We start from the raw sequence: 15,256 nt of genomic DNA on the forward strand, positions 1-15,256 counted from the left end.
ACATTTTAATGCAGTAAATATGAGAAAATGGTCTAATGAGAGATGATGAGACTTTGCTTAGGAGGGGGTATTGGAACTACCCTTTTGTTACATAGCCAGATTAAACCAAGGTCGTGAGAAAGTTGAGTGACTTTGAGGTCAGCCAGAACTTGTAATCCATACTCACTTAGCTCCAGACCACCCCTGACTCACTCTGAGTGCACCAGCAGTCAGGCAAGAATATATATATATATATATATATTTTTGTAGAACATCAGTTATAAAGATAGCTTGCATGCAGTGTTTTGTAAAATATTTTAGTTCCTGTAATTTTGATATTTCACATTTATTTTGATTTTGCATCCTAATGAAACAAGCATTGAAGAAGCACTATGTAATTCATGTTACATTTATTCAGTTATCAGTGTCTTCTTTGCTTAAAAAAAAAAATAATCTGACCTGTGACCTGTTGGTATTGCCTAGTTGTCTTCTCGGAGACAGTTCTATCGCTAAACTCTATAAATAACTTTAATGCCATACTGTGCAACATTCCAGGCAAAAGAAATAGGCTACATCTCCATGGACGCGAGTAGCCAGCACTGCTATCAGAAATGTTATAGTAGTATTTAACACATTACAACAACTTTCACAGTTTATGTTTTAAAGTTAAGCCTTTGATCATCATGACATTATCTTTAAAGTGCACCATCAGTACCACTGTTGTCACTGTGAGTGTATTGACTGTACTGAGTAGGACGCCCCCCAGTGGTAGCGCGCGTGACTGCAGGCAGACTCTGCCCTCCAGTGGACACATCAGAGTGGATCTCCTCTGGCGCTGATGGTCATCGTGTGCGTTGTTTTGCTCTCAGAAGTTGGGATTATTTTCGAACATATTTTAACAGATAAGAATTTAAAGAGCACATAAAGTTTCTTTTAGTTGCGCCTGATTTGGGAAATGCATAAAAGTGAGTTTCCCAGAAGCAGCGGAGGAACACAGCGGCGGCAGTGCGGAGGCTGAACGCGGGACACCAGAGGACTCCAGGCAGACAGGCTGGAGCTGTGAAGTGGACCTGAGTGGACCACAAGAGTGGAGGTTTGCTTTAAGATTTCAAGTTATGAAAGTTGTTATGTTTCTGTCTACATTAAAGCTTAGTCCACGATGCAGGGCTACCTGTGGAATGAGGCGCGTGATGCCTGTGCGAATTGTATCAAAGTTTATTTGGGCTTTTGAAGCCAATGATTGATTTAGCCTATCACTGGCTACACTGTTCCGTTATCGGTGAAACGTCGGTGGAGCTGTTTGATGTTACTTCTTATCAAGAACATCTCGCATTGTTTTGCGTGATTCTGAACCCAGATCAGCACAGAGCTTTTGTTTGCACATGTGCTCAAAGTGTAGCGTCCCGCGCCTTTACACACACCCTCGTTTATGGCGCTGCTTGAATAAGCAGTCGTTGTGAAAGATATTTTTGTGTCACTGAGTTAGTGAAGACACTGTAGATTAGTCATCGTTCCTGGCTATGGCTGTGTGCAGGGCATCTCTACGGAACAGTCTACTTTGGCCCGGGAAGAAGAACCAGCACCTGCTGGGAGCTTTACTGCTGTAGTCCCTTCACATCTACAGAATGGGCAACCTTTCCTCCAAAGATGGAAACCATGGACCCACAGGTATGTATAATCAAGTGAACATATTTTTTCATTTAGTTGACATTGCCTAAAGGGGTCTACTTTACCTTGAGAGAGTGCCTGTTTATATTCAACAGTATTAGGCTTTATTATTTGGCTTTTATTGAATAGCTTATACCACGTAATTGCACAACAAAGAAAATCGATTAATGATTTGTGTAAGAATGAGGAAGTCCCTGTGTGTCTTGGCTGCCCTCCTGCCTCTCACTGTGGTCATTCTCTGGTCCACATCTGATTGGTTCTTGTTCTGTCTGGACCAGCTGTGATGACTGCGCACAATTCTCCAGCTCCACACAAGGGCACAGGATTTACTCATAGGAATTTTAATACTGACTGACACACACACTTGCAAATGTTGGAAATGCCCACACACATTGCTTGGTCATTTGTCACTTTGCTGTCCCCCATTCACTTTAAACTTGAGCAAGCACATTGGATCAGAATGAAATAAAATGCTAGAATGACCCAGACGCATTAAGAAAGTTGTGTCATAGTTTTATTGTGATCTGACTTCGACTCGTTTTCTTACAACACAAATAAAAGACTTTGCCCAAATAAGGTAAAAATGAAAGTAAAGGAAGAGAAGAGAAGGAGAAGCAAGTAATGGAGCATGAGTTATTGTTCACAGGCTGCAACAAGCAACAATGCTGAGAGAGAAAAGAAAGAGAAAATAGTTATGTTTGGGGAAATACTTGAGGGCTATTGTTGGAAAATCTCCCAGCTAAGCAAATCAATTGTTCTTAGTTTATGTGGTCCTCAATTTGAACGGACGCAAAATGGTTATTAGGTTAGTTTATTTGCCATTTATAGTTAAAAACCACATTAGAAAAACAAAAAAGCTGGTAAAAAAATGGCTGAAAATAACAATGTTGCCCTAGGTTCTGTTGACAAAATTTTAAACGTGCATTATATAACTTCCATGGAGATGATGTGGCTTTGTCTGAAATGTTCCCTACAGTGGCATTAAATTTATCTTATTTGCAATGACCGGTATTAATGTTGCTAAATTAAATAACTTGAAAAACATGCATTCTTATGGTGAGCAGCTTCTCTCTGCAGATCTAACTCTTGATTAAGTTGCCAGTTGGGGTCTCCATGCTTGTCTCCATGGTGATAGGTTTAGCTTTGTCTGGAATGTTCCACAGTATGGCATTAATCGTAACTGCTTCATGGAGATCAGAAATATTACATAGGGATAGTAAATGGAGGAGGCGTGAAAGATCTTTTAAACGTCCCTTATTGCGCAAAATTGACTCATGTGAGCTTTAAGCCATGTCACAACATTGTTATCTCGTCAAAAACAGACCTGGAATCGTGTTTTGTTTCATTAAAGTTTGAGTTACTCTTTATTATTAGTCTAACTACATCTACAAAGCTCAATCTGTTCCACCTTGTGATGTCATGAAATGCTAGTTTTTAAGTTAGCAGACACTTTTTACTTTTAGTTCAGTAGAGATTAGGGGTGTGCAAAAATATTGAAATATCGATATATATCCTATTCTTTAATGCGATGATACAATATCGATATCATGGGCTGCTGTATTGATATATCACCAACAGTATTTTTTGTATATTTTATTCATTTATTTTGTTACAGCGCTACAGTTTTGTTGTGTGATAAAAGGAAGGAAACTTGTTCCTGCAACACATTTGACATTTTCATATTTACTTTGCACAAGAAATGGTTTAACAAAGACACTTTTAGTACCACAGCCATGAATTAGCCTTTATTTTTTATTGAACCGTATCAAACCGATTTGAAATATACCGTATTTAATCGAATCCTAAGCTCACTATATCGAAATATGTATCGTATCGTGGCAGCTTCATAATGATACCCAGCCCTAGTAGAGATTGGCAATTCCAGATCTAAAATCATCCAAAGGATTCTAGTAAAAGTGAATAAAGTTTAAAAACAAAGTGGAGCATTTCCTGTATTGCTACATAACAACACAAGGTGGAATCAACTATTTTTCGTTTGAGAGAAGAATTCAGCCTAAATATGCAGGGTTTGTGTGATAAATATGTGTGAATGAAACAGAAAATAGCATAATTGAAATCAGATCAATTCTATATTAGTCTTATTATTAAATTCTGTCTGTCAGCATCTGGTGATCACTACTGTAATAACAATTTTTCAATCCCAGTTCCTCTAATTCCACTGCGTAATTTCATTATCTTGTCTGGGTATATCCTAACTTGTTTTTTCTTCACACCAGGCCCTCACACTGACAGCTTCCATACTCCTCCGGGTTCACCTCAAGGAGAAGGCCCGTCTCTGAAATCCAGTGCTCCTTCTTCTTCACCGACCTCCGCTAGTCCACTTTCATCTCCATTGACTCCACTTTTCCACACACCCAGCGGGAAAAAGACCCACTCAGCAGCCCTCTCATCTCCTGCCAGCTCTCCTCCTCCACCACCACCTGAACGGAAGCCTCACTCTCCTGTTCAATACAATACCTCAAATGCATTTCACCGCAAGTCAGGAAGTAATGCAGGAACCAAGGGACAAATCACTTCAAGTAGAAATGGCACTCAACAGACTTCTACCCCAAAAACTGCAGTCCCACAGGAGGACGGTGGGGATCATGGACCCTCCAAGATCCCCTCATCTCCAACGGCTAGGGTCTCTCCGGATAAGGCCTGGAAAGAGGAGGACAGTGGGGTGAGCCAGTCTCCGCAGCAGGTTACAGAAGCCGGGGACACGCAGGAGGAAGACCTGCGCGGACTTCTGGAAGAGTGTAGGACGACTCTGGGTTTGGCTACTAATCAGGATGGAGCCATAAGCACAACAGGTAAAATGAACCTCTATTCCTTTAATGTAAAAATCTTATGAACTCTGTGGCCAGGCTAGATAGATGCTTAGATTGAAAATCTTGGTTATCTGATTTTCATACTGACGAAAGAGGTATTTAAAATTCTTAACTAGTTTCTAGCTCTGACAAACCTTTTAGCATGTTTTAATATCCACACGCATTCAGTTTTTGGTGTGTGCCATTTGGTCTTCCGATATTTTATGTTATTAAGTTCTTTTTTCAGACCAAGAGTTTGCTTTCATACCTGACAGTTTTGACTGCTCACTAGTGCTCTTCCTCAGAGTGGTCACGTGATGTTGCTGTGACATGTCCGGTCAGCAATCTGACTATATAATGGGCAATAAACAAAGGAAAACAACAGGTTAGAGAGAAAGAAATCAGAACCAGAAAAACAAAAATAAAATTGGGAAAAAAAGTTCACATGCATGGTAACATTACTGTACATCAGGAGCATAACGGAGAAACAGCATAGGGCAATCAGAAAATATCATCGTGCATAGAAGCAACAAAACAAAGCAAAACGGGAACAACCCAAATCGACCATCTCTGACCACTGTAAAAGGTCGTCATTGTAAATGAGAAGGTGTTCTCAACTGACTTACCTGGTAAAATACTGAATAAATAAAAAAAAGAGAGAACCACATTATGGACTGGGATGGAGCAAACATCATTGGTACAGAAGAAAACAAACACCGTCGCTGGATTAAAGAGACAATCAAAATAAGATAACGTGCCCACGGGACGATAAACCGGGATGAGGGGGCTATTTTACTCTCACACACCCAGAATACTGTCCTGAGGAAGTGGGACTGCAGATGCCGCTGTCATCCTGCCTCCACCGGTTGAAAGACAGCGCCAAAACCTGTTTAAATCAGCTGAGCGGACACATCACAGCAACATCATGTGACCACTCTGAGGAAGAGCGTTAGTGAGCAGTCGAAACTGTCAGGTATGAAAACAAACTCTTGGTCTAAAAGCAGAACCTAATAACATATGAGAACAGATTTTTTCAGACTGCAAAAAGAAACTGGCCAATCAGAGTCCTGCTTTTAATTCAAGAAAACATGTAGTTCATTTCAGACAGTTCACGGTGGTCAAAGTACTGATTTCACTCTTATACTAATTTACTAAAAAAAAAGTTGTTTACACCAGCTTAATTCTAGTTCTTTTATAATGCTTATTGTTGGTAGAAGTATTTTTTATTCACTTTGCTACTTTCCTTTTACAGAGGCACTGAGGCATCTACTATCAGAAGTGAAAAGCTTGAAACACTCCCTGCAGGTAATAACAACATGAGAGAGAAATTGCTGCCTTTAGAATTACCATTACAGGGTGTGTGCCTTTCCTTATATGCAATTACTACAAACATAACGTTACACATTTAAAGGAAAAAACGAAGCACTTCCCTGTATAAATATAGCACTGTAAACAGGAAATCCACTACGAGTCCACATAGGGCATGTAACCTTTCATCCAGGAGATAAGACACTACTGCTTGTTCTGCCCGTCACAATAGGCCGTGAACTGGGCTGGACCTCTTGGGGAAATGCATTTCATCTAAATTGGGGTTTTCCTGTCAAGAAACTGGTAAAATCATAAGTTGCAGTTATAGTTTAGAGATACTATACAATAAATGATCCTAGTTTTGATGAGGAAAAAAATGCGGGGTAAAAAGACACGCACGTTTGTACACTTTTGTAATTTCAACGTGGAGGCAAATTAATCTTACCAAATTTCTATTCTTGTACTACACATGCTCAGTTCTCCAGGCATCTGTCGCTCCAATGAGAAAGGTGATATTCTGTAGTAATTTCCTGTAACTCGTTCCAATTCCTGACCCTCCCTTATGAGAGTTGTAGCTGGAGGCTTCAAGCTCCTCCAGATCTGAAGATAACAACAGATGGAATACAACTATTATCTGTGTATTTTACTTCCATTTTGACCCTTCTAATACTACACAACATTTTATTTATCATCTTATATTAAACTTTTCATATCCTTTTATTTTCTTGGCTTCTTTTCTACATCCCCCACATTGGCTCTAAAATTTAAACTTAACACAGAGCAGCCAACCCTCTGAGTGAGTGCGGTTGGGCAATAATGGCTCACCATGTATATGAATACTAGAGCAATTTGACACTGTGTTTATATGGGCCCTCAATAGAGCAATATAAGCTAGTAAAGCCTCAACTTTATGAACTATCCCGGTCTGCTGTGCTGGGAGTCTATTTTGTAGAGGAACCACCAAGGAGGGGCTTTGCTTTAGCTATCCACAACACGCAAAGTTGTTGGCATGCTGGTGACAGTCTGGTCCTGTGTTATTGTATGTGTGCACGTGAGACTCTTCAAACGTGCACAGAATGATACAGCTGATGTTTTTTTTTCTCTTAGAAACTTCATTCTTTCCCCCACTGTGCCTCTTCGCCTTGTCTTCATTCTTTCTCCTTCACACAGCTGACCTCTCCCCAATACAATAGCTCCAACAATTGCCCAACAATGGTCGCTGGAACACTTTCTCCCAGGCTTGTCAATCTCTAAAACACATTTGTTGTTTTTCTTTGTTCTTTTTCTACTACTGCAGCCAAATGTTTGCTTGATTTCTATCCAATTGACTTTATGCATAACGCTCCTTTACTCGCTCTTTTGTTATGATTTGTATTTATTTTCTCTTAATTGTATGGTGGTGTGTGGTTTGTTTTTTTGGCACCTTTGTCTTCATTTATTTAGACTAGAATAGCAGCTACGCCATTAGTGTTAACATTTACAGATTGTACTTTGGAAGGGTTTAAATTGTGTCAAAATTAGTACGCAGTAATTGTATCTTAAGTGGACTATATAACTTTGGTTGGGGGTTTGTCACCTGTTTGTTTCTATGGATATGTCATTGCTCTGCCTGGAATATTCCACAGTATGACTTTAAACAATCCTACATTTAAACAGTGTACCTTACAAAGCCAAAGATGTTCATTTTGTCTTTTTATGTACTTTAACTTGTACTTACACTTTTCTGTACTGTATTTACCTTGTTGACAAAAGCAGCCGAAACATGTCAACAAGGTAAATACACTTTACTGTATTATCTTTAAAAAGAACCCAAGAAGTCACCTTACATTTATTCAATTACAAGTGGTTTTACTGCTCAGAAATACCCAGAAAAACAGACATTCCAGACAAAGCAATAACATCCCCATGAAGAAAGTGACCCTTCTCACAATGCACCTTTTTAATAGCAACACTTCTCGATATGACCACAAACACACACACATTTGCATGCATTTGATATTTTTCTTCACAAATAATCAGTTATTCAAGAAACTGAACTGGGTCTCACTTGCACTATATTTAGCACAGGCTTGCATACCTTTTCGACTTTCACTTAAGAATGTTGGCGTTTGCCAGCAGCTTATATAGTCTTTAGTTTGGCTTACACACTAACAATGAAAATGTCCCTCTCAAGGCTGCGTACACTGAATAGTCTGTGTGTGTATGTGTAAGAGAGAGTGAAGGGTTATAATTGGTTCTCTACCGGAGCTTGAGTCAATATAAAGGCCTGTTTTAGCCTTGGTTCCATGTGGATGGTGGGGCTAAATTCCAGGAATCTTCAGGTTGCTTGTTACAGCTGAGTGCATTGTGTCTAGGGGCCAAGAGGGAAGACTTAAAGCACTCGAGAATGCTTGACTGAGTGTTTGCTCCTAATTTGTTATGTAAATCACACATAGCATGTTTTTCAAACTGTGGTACTGGTGCAGGTACAGGTGCTGGTGGTGGCTCCCTCTGGTGATACGTTTTTTTCCAGTTTGGTTTCATGTCCTGTTTTCGTCCCTTCTCCTTGTTCTGTGTTAATTAATGTATTCATTTTTAATTAATCATTGCATTTATATAGCACCTTTTTGATGGAAGTGAGGCTGCCAATCTGCACCATCAGCCCCTCTGACCGTAACCATCACTCACGCACACACCACATTCATACTAGGCAATGTGGGTGAAGTGTCTTGTCTAAGGTGCCCCACTTTGGCTCCTGGAGATCCCAGTGGTCTTCCATCCAAGTACTAACCAGGCCCGGTCTTGGTTAGCTTTTGAGATCTGATGGGATTAGGCGTCCTGTCACATTTTTTGATTTAGTTTTAAGTCAGATGCCCTTTCTTGTTCAACCCATCACATGTATCTGAGCTTGACACAAGGGAACACTGGGTGGAGGCTGAATTACTTATTAGAAGTGAAGTCATTTTCTTTTAGCCTCAGTTGTATCTCATGAGAGTGCACAAGAGAGGCATTTCGAAGACAAGTTAAAATCCATGACACAATTTGGATGTTACTCCAAGTATGTTCAATAAAGTGTGGGTGTGGGTGTGGGGGTGATTCAGGGACAGATGTTTGGACAATGCTTCCCAGTTTTCCAGTTTGTCTTGATGTTTTTTCCTGGAATTGTTGGAAAATGGCATATGTTTCAACACCCACAACGTGTATCTTAATGTACACGTGCAAGTGGGCCGGCAGGATCCCACATCTGGTCATGCAGTGGGGCATTGGGTCGTGCTCTAGTGGGAGGGCCTGTGTGTGTCTCTCTGTACTGACAGCTCACACCCTTATCTCGATGTGCGCAGAGGAGCCTTTTCCTGTTTTCTTTAGCAGATAGTGTCCACACTCAGTTCAAGGCTATGGTTCCTTACTGGAGACCCACTGTATATGAAGAGTGCATCTTTAAATAGCTTGGCAGGCCTACATGATATGACTTCTCTTTATAGGGTTTACTGCTTTCACAAAGAGGAAAGAAGATTATCAATAATGGAGATAGATAATATTGTGAATGTTGTTTTGAAGATATGCAAAGTTTGTCTATCAAAATATACATTATATTGCCTTTAATTAAAAAAACTGCAAATTAAATTTTTAAACCTCTAAAGTAGGGTATATATCTGCAATTTTGTTGTGATGTCCTGGCATTAAATGTTTCCATCTGGTATTTACTCAGAACATGTTTTTTATTGACTTCAGAACTTGCATTCTTACTCTGAGAACATTCCAGGCAACATCTCCATGCAGAGAAGCTGGTAACAGACCCTGCACCAAAAGTTACACAACAAAGTTACACAACATAGACATGTAAAGACATGTCTTATCACATTTCTGGTAGATTGTCATGATATCACCTGGAAATATGTCTCCCTCATTTGACCTATCTTCTATTGCTGCTGCTGGTGGTCTTCTCAAGGCAGAGCACAGGACATCTCTACAGTTTTCTAGGCTTGGTCCAGAGAACTGAGGATTACATAGATTGTGTTATTGTTGCATGTTTTAGGTTGAGGGAAAGCAGGCTGATCTATCATTATACAAACATTTCTTGCATATTTGTGATGCAGTTTAATCCAGGCCTTGTATTTGTATGTAACGGATTGTGCCAGTAAATGTCCTCCAGACAGTGTGTGAGACTTAACAATGTGGTTTAGCAGTGAGGTATAAGAACAAGGGGGTGTTTAAGGAGAAGAAAGGGGAACTTGATCTCTGTGTCTGTATGTGTATGCAGCATAATTGTGTCCAGCTGTGGTCTTAAGTCACTGCTGGTCAGATGAGGGAGCGTCTTGGCTCAGATATCACGCCTCCTCCACGTCCCATAACCATTCTTCACCTAATTACAATTCAGCGCTGCTCTGCTCTCCCATAGCTCTCATATCTGGTTTACTTTGCATCATATTCCTCTTTCAGGCACTCTTGTCTTTTCCTAAGTTCTTTTCATGATAAAACTTTCTTAGAAACAACTAATTACGTCATCATCTAAGTTTTCTCATTTCCGATCAGTCTTTTTGAAGTCTGTCGAAATCTGCAACGTAGTGTTTGGACATGTTGGAGTCTCAAGTTAAACTGTGGAGCAAAGAACAAGAGAAACAGTTATTATGATGTTGCCAAAATGAAATAGGGATAGTTTGTCTTGTTCTCTCACATATTTCTTTATGGATGGATTGCCCTGGTGTAAGGGATATGCTTGATGTGTGTATGTAGTATGTACAAAGTACTTTATGCATAACCACTTGGCTCTACTATTCATTTCTTGTTGAAACTTGTTTTTAAACTTTAATTTATTGTTATCAAGCTTTGCCAAAAATGTCTCTGTTTCGATTATTCTATTACAGATTATTGTAGGGATTTTCATGTCATTTTTTTGTCTTCTCAATAGCTATCCTGGACGCTCATTTCCTTGACTAGATGCCATCTCAACTGTTTGTTTTGTTTTGTTGTTCACACCATTTTGTGCTGTTCTATATGTGCAGAGTGAGCGTGGAGAGTGGTTGCAGTTCCAGGCTGACCTCCAGGTGGCGGTGTCAGTGGCGGATCGATTGCGTGCGGAGGCAGAGGAGGAGTTGGCGGCTCTTCGGACTGCCCATAAGGACATGGAGCGGGAACTCGCCGCGGCTCAACAACGGCAGAAAGATGCAGACCTGCAGCTGCTGACTCTGAGAGGAGAGCTGAAGGAGAGCAGGCAGAGGCTAGCAGGAATCACCCCTACATCTGAGACCAATGATACTATTCACAATGTAGATAAAAGCAGCGCTAATAAGTGTGATCAGAAAGAGGAGACTCCAAGGGGGAGGGACAGGGCCGCACACAGGCTGGGAGGTGAATGCAGAGACACTGGAAATGACAATGAAAACTCCAAACAGGAAGAAGGGCCAAGAAGAGATGTGACCAAGAGGTACCTGAAAAATGTGACCAATGAGGAGCGAAGTGGAGAGGAAGTCCACAGTGAGACCAGGAGGCCCCTAACCACAGAAAGGTCAAGGTTTGTATCATGTTCACACTTGCATTTTAGTTTAAGATGTTTATACAATGCCATCCAAGCCATTCTGTGAATTCAACATCATACATTTACTACTATTATCTTTGCATTGTTAACATAATTCTTGTCAGAGAATAAAAATGCACTTCAAGTACAGTAAATATGATCAGTTTGACTGTATACTGTACACTGCATGCTAGTTTCCCATTGTGTGAACTGAAAACACTGTTTTGACTGCAGGCAGCACAGAGTGGGTGTTTGTAGGCACTGTATAGAACACATTCATTTGAATAGAGTGGGCGGAGCTTCAGAAGTGGCACAAAAGATTTGTTTGTTTGGCATGAGCTCAAATGTCTTTGCCTGGAAAGAACCATTATTCAAAGCTGAATATCATGCTTCTAGTTTTTGTGTTAGTTTGTTGTCAAAAAGTCAGTTTTGACAATAAACAATACAAGTCAGTTCTTGATTGAGTCAAATTGTTCTATAAAATAAAAAGTGAGTTTATTGCTGTTAACTCACATTGCTTCTGATTTGTGCATAATTATGTTACTTTTTCCCTTTTGCAGGAGCTTGTCCAGATTACCAGCGTCAGCAGAGTTCTCTACTACTCAGAACAGAAATTCTCAATCAAATACTATTTCAACATCTGGGTCTACAAACAAGGTGATTTGTATGCCCAAATGGACTTTCTTAAGACATGTTTGGCTAAACTTTGGCTAAACACACTAGTAATGTGTTTTGTTATTAGAATCTAGTGCAACTAAAAGGCAGGAGAAGTTTGGACTGGCAAGACAACAAAAGCTCAGATAAAGGTAAGTGAAGTTTGCTCAGAGAATCATTTTATTTTATTTATTTATTTTTTATCATGTTTTTTATCAAGTAAAGTATTTCAAAATGTGGCCCACAGTAAATATCTTGTTTTTAGTCATCTCCTTCTTAATTGATTTTCAGGAAAGCGTGAGGAGTCTTTGAATAAGTACAACTCTGCCCTCGCTGATCTGCCTCCCACTAAGTGAGTACATTGTGTTTAATAGCAGCTTTTAGAAATTCTTCCTTCCTTTTTGTGAAGCATTGTTAGATGCCAATTAATTATTGATGACCAAACTCAATATACAAGACAGGATACCAAAATAAATGTCTCTTTTATGTCTGTACAGTTTCTTTTCATGACAAAGCTACAACTCACACAGTATGTGTGTATCTTTTGTGTGGGTTGACAGGTCACAGGACGGCTTCAATCTGCTGCTGCGTCGCCATGGAGGCTCCAAAAGGAACTCACTGCTTCGCTGGTGCCAAAATCGAACTCAAGGCTATAAGGTCCACCATACACACCACTGGGCTTAGTTAATGCATATAATATATAAAGGCCTTAGAATCTAAAGGGCACATGTGACAACTTCACAAGAGGAGCAATAAAGAGGCATATTTTAACTTGAAGGCTTTGACACAGATGGATAAACATGAACGTCACTGAATAAATTAACTGTTTTAGCTAGTTATGCATATTTACTTTTTTCTATTTGGCACCAACTATTTCCCTTTATTCAGAGATGTCTGGACTTGATATCTTCTTATTTCCTTTTTATATTTTACCACTGGAGTTGTATTTAACTCTAACCCTAAACCTAATGTCATATTTGGGGCAATATAGCTGGAATTAATTTATTTCAGAAATGGTAGTCATTTTCTGCGTGTTTCTCATAATACACTGTTAGGTAGTGCTCCCATTGTCCAAGTGCCTAATATTCACTGCAGTGTTCCTTCCTTTGTGCTCCATTCTTTCATTCAGAATATTGACATTACCAACTTCAGCAGCAGCTGGGCCGACGGTCTGGCCTTCTGTGCCATCTACCACACTTACCTGCCCTCACACATCCCCTACAACAGCCTCAGCCCAGAAAACAAGGTATGTGCTGCTGCTGCCTGTGCAATGACTGGGACACAGTGATTTATTGTGTTCAACTATTGATTGTACACTTGCTTTCCCAGAGGGAAAACCTCAGCCTGGCATTCAAAACAGGGGAGAGTGTGGGGATAGAGCCCACTTTGGTAAGCCTCTGTGCCCTTTTTACACTGGACAATTTCCTCATAGATTCAGTAAATATAAGGTTGGTGTGATATTTGTTTCTGTGCTGCAGACTTTGGAGGAGATGCTCAGAGTGGGTGGTCCAGACTGGCAGAGGGTCCTGAGCTATGTGGAGAGTGTGTACCGACACTTTGAAATGTGATGGAGGTACTCTCCTCGGGACTCGTAATGTGGAATGATCAAAGCAAACGCATCTAGGACTGTGTGATTTTTTTTATTTTTTTTTATTTTTTTTTTAGGATTACTTGGAAAAAAGGAGACATTTTGTCTCCATCAATACACAGTGAATGTTACCCCAGTGTTATGCCTGCATACAAATTAGATATTTTCTTGAAATGAATGTAAAAAAGAAATATTTTTTTGCAAAACTCAAATCACATTCAAGTTAATATTTTTGCATTTTCTTGCCATGCACATGCGCATTTTCTTGCCATGCACGGATCATATTAACATAAAATGACATTTTGCATTTTGTTGCAAAGCATAATGTGTAGCTTTCATAAAGTTTCAAAAAGACTGAATACTAAATGTGCTAAAGTTCCAGCAACCGTTTTATGTAGTGTTGGTTGCAGTAATCGTCTTCACACTGACACCTCACTGACAGAAAGTACTGTATCCCAGCATGCCTTTCTTCAATTCAGTTGGCAGTTTTCCTTTTCATGTTATGTTTGAAACTTTAACCTCTGTCTTTCACTTCCATCCTGTAAATATGCACTTACATCAGCACTTTGTTGTTAGAATGTATCAATAATAATCTGCTGTAGTGGGCATTCAAGACAAAACTCTTTTACATAATAACAGTCACACAGACATAAGTGAAACTTGTTAAGTGACTGAATTATGTTCTTGTGAATACTACATACCACTGGTTTGACATTGCACACACTGAAAGATTTGGAGCCAATGCAAATGCCTGACCTGGAGGCTTGTATGTTTCATTTGAACATCTCTTGTTTCACAAGCATCATCAGATACAAATTAATTCCACTATGTCAGTACTAATATGTGCCAAAATAAGTGTGAATTTATTACTGTATATTTTATGTAACTAGTGTAAAAATACCAAAGTAATAAAATATTAAAGTTAAAACCATTTGTGTAGTAGTAGGATTGTTTTTCTCTCATTTGTAAAGCTTTGACCCTGCTGCCATCTGCTGTCCAGAAGAGGCATGCTTCATATATTTTCTGTGGGTTGGGTTGTCAGCAAATACCAAAGTAATTATCTAAACTAGATACTCATTTGTGCAGAATGTATAACCTACTAAACATGCAGTGAATAGGCCAAATTATGGCCTTTCCTGAACAGCTATAGAACACTTTTACTCTTTAGATAAAGTATTATAGGTCATATGGGGAATCACTGCTTTTATATTTGCAGCACATGTATCAACTGAAAAAAGAAAAATGTTTTTAGGAGAAGCATCAAGTCTTCTCAAGTCACAGGACTCAAGTCCAAGTGAAGTCCCAAGTCAATGACCTTCAAGTCTGACCCGAGTCTAATCACGACTTGTAAGTCCCCACCTCTAGTATCAAATATAGGTTTTTTTCCTCAATATAAAAATTGAGATTTAGATTCTTTTATTGTGACACTGGTTGTATTTGAAACACTAGTGCAAACATGCTAGACCAACAGAAGTATACAATCTTAGAGGAGTATTTCTTTTTTTTTTTGTTAATTAAGTTAAATGCAGAAAAGTTCTTCAATATAACAATTCTTATGAAAAGGATTTTGTGTTGGTGGTTTTACTATTAAAATTCCTAAGCTCATCATCTTACATATTCTGTGACAGCAGGGTGGCCTATACCTATATATCAGTGATGTGAGTTGACAGCCTATGAATAGACAGTTGAGCCCCGACCCCCCTGGGCCAAGGCGTTGAAATGTGTCTTTACCCCTGCCCCTCCAGACCACAGCCT

At 39.5% G+C, this 15,256-nt stretch overlaps 1 protein-coding gene across 2 annotated transcripts; it reads left to right on the forward strand.

Annotated features, from left to right (window-relative positions):
- The first annotated feature begins 790 nt into the window (after positions 1–790).
- On the forward strand, positions 791–14,432 carry si:ch211-195o20.7 (cytospin-A). 2 transcript variants are annotated; one of them, XM_055161744.1, is made up of 13 exons: positions 791–1,072; positions 1,514–1,647; positions 3,885–4,460; positions 5,710–5,762; positions 10,748–11,256; positions 11,820–11,916; positions 12,002–12,065; positions 12,205–12,265; positions 12,474–12,570; positions 13,043–13,159; positions 13,243–13,302; positions 13,392–13,486; positions 13,579–14,432. In XM_055161744.1, the coding sequence occupies exons 2-12, from the start codon at positions 1,605–1,607 to the stop codon at positions 13,479–13,481; spliced, it is 1,767 nt and encodes a 588-aa protein (XP_055017719.1). In that variant the 5' UTR covers positions 791–1,072; positions 1,514–1,604; the 3' UTR covers positions 13,482–13,486; positions 13,579–14,432. The 2 variants fall into 2 exon arrangements, with proteins under 2 accessions (XP_055017719.1, XP_020775339.1); XM_020919680.2 differs by having other exon boundaries at positions 13,392–14,432.
- Positions 14,433–15,256: the final 824 nt, after the last annotated feature.

This window comes from Boleophthalmus pectinirostris, unplaced genomic scaffold (assembly GCF_026225935.1).
Source record: "Boleophthalmus pectinirostris isolate CB_2022bp ecotype Guang Dong unplaced genomic scaffold, ASM2622593v1 HiC_scaffold_10, whole genome shotgun sequence".
NCBI lineage: Eukaryota > Metazoa > Chordata > Actinopteri > Gobiiformes > Gobiidae > Boleophthalmus > Boleophthalmus pectinirostris.